This window comes from Notolepis coatsorum (assembly GCF_963971535.1).
Source record: "Notolepis coatsorum genome assembly, chromosome: 7".
Classification (NCBI taxonomy): Eukaryota; Metazoa; Chordata; class Actinopteri; order Aulopiformes; family Paralepididae; genus Notolepis; species Notolepis coatsorum.
Window position 1 is genome coordinate 18,656,573 of NC_140171.1, and position 6,401 is coordinate 18,662,973.

General features: G+C 39.6%; 1 protein-coding gene across 1 annotated transcript in view; it reads left to right on the plus strand.

The window, feature by feature from the left end:
- Positions 1-6,184, plus strand: part of LOC311231918 (GTPase IMAP family member 7-like) — a 30,340-nt gene extending 24,156 nt beyond the window's left edge. The window contains exon 3 of the mRNA XM_084318549.1: positions 2,747-6,184. Within this exon, the coding sequence (XP_084174675.1) occupies positions 2,747-3,561 (815 nt within the window). The 3' untranslated portion in view covers positions 3,562-6,184. The remainder of the gene's footprint in view (positions 1-2,746) is intronic.
- The last annotated feature ends 217 nt before the right edge of the window (positions 6,185-6,401 follow it).

The following is a 6,401-nucleotide window of genomic DNA, read 5'->3' on the forward strand; positions in this document are numbered from 1 at the left end:
AAGCTGTAAAGGAATGTGAATCCCTGCCCACATTCAAAACCGCTCTTAAAGAGCACCTACGGGAGGCTGCAATTCGAAACTGGCCACAGTAAATGCCCAAAACCCCCACCACCTCCTAATAGACAGTCTCCTCCCCACCGCATGTATATATTCCCTCCCCGCCGTATGTATATTTCTCTCCCACCCACCCACCCCCCCCTAATGTACAGTCCCCTCCCCATTATGTATATACTCTGTCAGGATCTAGGGGTAACAGTACTGTATATTGGAATACCGTTTATGTCACAAATGTATCAGTACTAAATACCTATATGTCCCTATGCCATAAATGTCATGTATGTTGTGTATGTCATAAATATCTATATGAATTGAAAATGGGGGACCCTGATGGAAACAAGACAAACGTCTTTCTCAGGTCTGCATCCCCTTAACAATTGTATGTATTGAGCCGTACTGTATTGTACCCATTCTGCAATCTGTTAAATAAAGTTTTCATTCATTCATTCATTCATTCATTCATTCATTCGTCGACCACTAAAGCTACAAAAAAATCCTACAGAGGAACACTTCCGGTGATGATTTCAAAGTAAAGGATGGCATGTGGTTAATTTCTATTATTTGCGATTGAGGAACAGGGTAATTTATGAGAATAATGTTAGGACTTATTGCTTCATAAACTTGTTGCACAAATACTATGAACTACTTTTACTGTGTACTTTTTGAGAATGGCAAAATTCCCTCCAGAGAACAAGAAGGAGCATTTGATGTTGGATAAAAAACATTTCTTCCATAAGTAGTTTATGACACTGCCATGTTTGTACTTAGTACTTCTTAGACTACTCGCAAACATAATATGAACTACTTTTACTGTGTACTTCTTTAGTAATTTGAGTTTCAAAGTCCCCTCCAGAGAAAAAAGATTGAGCATTTTTGTCAACTTTGATGTGGTCTAAAAAGCATTTCTTCCATAAGTAGTTCATGAGACTGCCAGGTTTGTACTTAATACTAGTTCTTAGACTACTTGCAAAAATAATATGAACTATTTTTACTGTGTACTTTTTCAGTAATTTGAGTTTCAAAGTCCCCTCCAGAGAAAAAATAGTGAGCATTTTCATCTAACTTTGATGTGGGATAAAAAGCATTTCTTCCATAATTGAAACTGCCATGTTTGTACTTAGTACTTCTTAGACTACTTGCAAACATAATATGAACTACTTATACTGTGTACTTTTTTAGTAATTTGAGTTTTAAAAAGTCCCCTCCAGAGAGAACAAGAATGAGCATTTTTGTCAACTTTGGTGTGGTCTAAAAAGCATTTCTTCCATAAGTAGTTCATGACACTGCCAGGTTTGTACTTAATACTTCTTAGACTACTTGCAAAAATAATATGAACTATTTTTACTGTGTACTTTTTTAGTAATTTGAGTTTCAAAGTTCCCTCCAGAGAGAACAAGAATGAGCATTTTCGTCTAACTTTGGTGTGGTCTAAAAAGCATTTATTCCATAAGTAGTTTATGACACTGCCAGATTTGTACTTAATACTTCTTAGACTACTTGCAAACATAATATTACTGTGTACTTTTTCAGTAATTTGAGAGAGCAAGAATGCGCATTTTCTACTTATGGAAGAAATGTTTTTTAGACCACATTTAAAGTTGACAAATGCTCATTCTTGTTATCTGGAGACGACTTTGAAAATCAAATGACTGAAAAAGTACACAGTAAAAGTAGTTCATATTATGTTTGCAAGTAGTCTAAGAAGTATTAAGTACAAATCTGGCAGTGTCATAAACTACTTGTGGAAGAAATGTTTTTTAGACCATCAAAGTTGACAAATGCTCATTCTTGTTCTCTCTGGAGGGGACTTTGAAACTCAAATGACTAAAAAAGTACACAGTAAAAGTAGTTCATATTATGTTTGCAAGTAGTCTAAGAAGTACTAAGTACAAACATGGCAGTTTCATAAACTACTTATGGAAGAAATGCTTTTTAGACCACATCAAAGTTAGACGAAAATGCTCAATCTTTTTTCTCTGGAGGGGACTTTGAAACTCGAATGACTGAAAAAGTACACAGTAAAAGTAGTTCATCTTATTTTTGCAAGTAGTCTAAGAAGTATTAAGTACAAACCTGGTAGTGTCATGAACTGCTTATGGAAGAAATGTTTTTTATCCAACATCAAATGCTCCTTGTTCTCTGGAGGGAATTTTGCCATTCTCAAAAAGTACACAGTAAAAGTAGTTCATGGTATTTGTGCAACAAGTTTATGAAGCAATAACTCCTAACATTATTCTCATAAATTACCCTGTTCCTCAATCGCAAATAATAGAAATGAACCACATGCCATCCTTTACTTTGAAATCCTCACCGGAAGTGTTCCTCTGTGGGATTTTCTGTAGCTTTAGTGGTCGACGAAACGTCCTATTGATTCGATGTTCAATAATACTGCACATACGAAACGTCCTATTGATTCGATGTTCATTCAGTTCATTACCGGGAATAATTAAAGTATTTCTGTAAGATCAACTTGTGAGACTGTATTCGAAAGTCACCTCGGTTAATTACAACAGCTTCCCAGGGTTGTTTTTTTGCATTACCGTAAACCTGTAACTAATCGCGCCCTCGAAATACAGGAGCGGCTGGTTTGACCACGCAAAAGTGAAAGACGGCTGGCTTGACCACTGTTCCATGAGTTAACAACCGACAGAAAGTTGACTGGGTTTACTTTGTATCTGTCCTTTGATAGAGTCCCGTTCTCCAGTTATCCGTGACTTGAGGATTGTTCTGGTGGGAAAGACTGGCGCAGGGAAGAGTTCAACAGGAAATACCATCCTGGGACGACGAGCGTTTCACACGGAGGATATATCCTTGTTATCCGTGACCACTCACTGTTTGAAACGAACCAGCGACCTTGATGACAGAACCGTCAGCGTCGTTGACACCCCCGGGGTCTTTGACACGTCGATGAAAGACGAGGAGCTGAGAAGAGAAATAGATAAATGCATCTCTCTGTCCCTCCCGGGACCTCACGTGTTCCTGCTGGTGATCAGCCTGATGGTCCGGTTCACGCAGGAGGAGAGGAAGGCCGTCCGGTGGATCAAGGACAACTTCGGCGAAGGGGCGTCCAAGCACATCCTGGTGCTTTTCACCGGCGGAGACAAGCTCGGTAGCCAGTCAATCAAGAGATGCCCCGAACTCATGGAGCTCATCAGTGACTGCGCACCTGGGTATCTGTTTTTTGACAACACACGCGAGGACAACCGCACTCAGGTTTCTGAGCTGTTTGAAAAGATAGATAAAGTGGTGGAGCGGAATGGATATCACTACACCAGCGACATATATCAGAGGGCACAGAGAAAGATAGACAATGATAAGTGGTGGAGGAGTTGGGGCGACACTATGAATACTGTAGGTGAGGGTCTGACAGTAGCGGCAATGCTAGCTCCTATTGCTGGCTTAGCCAGAGTTGGATCAGCAGTCATGGCCACAGGGGCTATGGCGTCTAAAGGCCTTGGGATGTGGATGAAGCCTAAGGAGGCGGAGAAGGCAGTACCGTTATAACCCATCATGCTGATTTCCTTTGGTATAGATTATAGAATGTTGATGATGTTGTATATTGTTTCATATGTGGTCAGTGCGTCATGACGCTCAGAAACATGGCTGCCACGGCAATGGGCACAAGGAAAGATGAAATTACATACCTGGGTTCCATCCTAGAGGGAAATCTTTCCTGTGACAAAATGGCATCCAATGTAATAAAAAAAGTGTCAACCAACGAACTAGATTCTTGTACCGGATCTCCTCTCTGGTAAACAAGAACACCCTGAAGACTCTGGCAGGAGCACTCATTCAAGGGTACTACGACTATGCCTGCACTTCATGGTACCAAAGCACCTCAAAGGCGCTAAAAACAAAATTACAAACATCACAAAACAAACTGGTCAGACTACTGCTTGACCTTACTCCTAGAACCCACCTCACACTTTGACAACCTAGGATGGCTTAGAGTAGATGACAGAGTACAGCAACTTGCAATGGGCCTGGTCTACAAGATACACTACACCACCCAGGTACCCATGTACATGTCAAAATACTTCCCAAAGGTCAGTGAATACCACGCCCACAACACCAGAGGGAGCTCCACAAATCATGTCAAACCCAGATTCGGCTCAAACAAGAGACTAAACACATTTTGCAATTATGCCACATCAATGTGGAATGCCCTACCCACAGGTGTAAAGGAATGCGAATCACTACCCACTTTCAAAACCACTCTCAAAGAGCACCTACGGGAGGCTGTAATTCGAAACTGGCCCCTGTAAATGTCCAACCCCCCCCCCCCCCACCCAAATAGACAGTCTCCTCCCCACCGTATGTATATATTTTCTCCCCATCGTATGTATATTTTTTCTCCCACCCACCCCCTCCTAATGTACAGTCTCCTCCCCATCATATGTATATAATCTCTGTTAGGATCTATGGGTAACAGTACTGTATATTTGCATATCGTATATCACAAATGTAACGGTACTATATACCTGTATGTCATGTATGTCCCTATGCCATAAATGTCATGATGTCATATATGTTGTGTATGTCATAAATGTCACTGAATTGAAAATGGGGGACCCTGATGTAAACAAGACAAACGTCTTTCTCTGGTCTGCATCCCCTTAACAGTTGTGTGTATTTATTGAGCCGTACTGTATTGTACCCATTCTGCATTCTGTTAAATAAAGTTGTCATTCATTCAGCTAAAGGGACGACCCGTTAGCAGGTACTGGTTGACTGCGACTGATGATTCTATAGTTTACACACGTCCTCTCTTTGGAGGTACTTTAGGAAAGGCTTTAGGCTTTGGGAAAATGTTGTTACTTGGCACCATTGCAGCACAATTAATCTGCAACACATTTTCATGTAATTGATTAACCAGTGACATCTGCTGCCATGTGGTGTAACATGTATGTATATCTTGGTTCATCCCCGGGTTCCCTCATCTTTTCCCCCCCACAAACAAAGCAAAATGTGTATCTGTTTTGTTCAGCCCTTTGTTTTCCCTGCATACGAGAGGTGTGTCTGTGGCTGCCGCCTGCCGCCTGCCGGCCACACAGAGCAGTGGTCCTCCCCCGGATGATGATACGTGGTCCTCAATAAAGAATGATCTCTCCTAAACCGAAGAGTTGTTTCTTGCTAAACTATTCCTCCACAGTGTAGTTGGTGGGTGCATTGGCAATCACATGTGGGTGGGCTCACAAACTTAAAGGTAGAATCTATAATGTAATCTGTAATCTCTCAATATTAAGAAAACATGTATGGTTTTTGGTAATCGAAAAGAAATAGAGGGGGAAGTAAAAAATATGTGATGTAAAAATAGAAAGAGTTTCTGAGATAACATTTCTAGGGGTAATTATTGATCAGAAACTAACATGGAAACAACATGTTAACTATATTCAAGGGAAAATATAAATATCCAAGTCAGTAGCAATCTTGTATAAATGTAAGGATATATTAAACTATAAAGCCTTGCACATCATTTACTGCTCACTTATACTTCCTTACATATCTTACTGTGTGGAAGTATGGGGGTCGACATTTAAAAAGACTAAATCCGATAGTCTTACTGCAAAAGCTGGCCATCCGGAGCCTTCATAAGGCTGGTTACTATGACCACACAAATCCACTGTTTATAAGGTCACATGTTATGAAATTTTATTATTTGGTTTATTATAAAATTATGCAAATAATGTACAGAGCTAAAGCAAAGTTACTCCCGGACAGTGCAAAGGTTCTTTCAATACATGAAAGAAAATGTGATTTGAGAGACATTTGTACATTTACTGTTCAAAAAGATAAGAAGGGGATTAAAAGGAGGTGTATTTCTATTGTTGGGGTTAACTTGTGGAACAATGCTGATATACATTTAAGAATGAGTAATTCGCTTTTGGTTTTTAAGAAAATGGTTTGTATAGCTATTTTTGAAGATTACAAATGTGAATACTTTTTTTGTTATTTTCTTTTAGAATACTGTTTGAGTCTTAATTTTGTTAAGAATATAGGACAGGCATATATAAGCATTATGCTTCAGTCTGTACCTTTTCAGGCACTGCCTGAATCAAAGATTGTTAAATGATTGTGTATATTGTATTGTGTGATGACTGAATAAACTACTGCTACTACCAATGTCGGCAACCTCGTAACATGGTGTTTTTGTTTAAATTTCAGTGGGTGTAGGTGAGGGGTTGCTACTGCTGGCCACACTTCAGACTCTACCAAATGGTAAATAGTAAATGGTGTATTTTATATAGCTCTTTTATCCAAGAAAGGATCATAGGATTTAACACAATCCTTTGTTTATCATGACAGTAGGTTTATCATGACTTCATGAAGAAGGTACATATGGC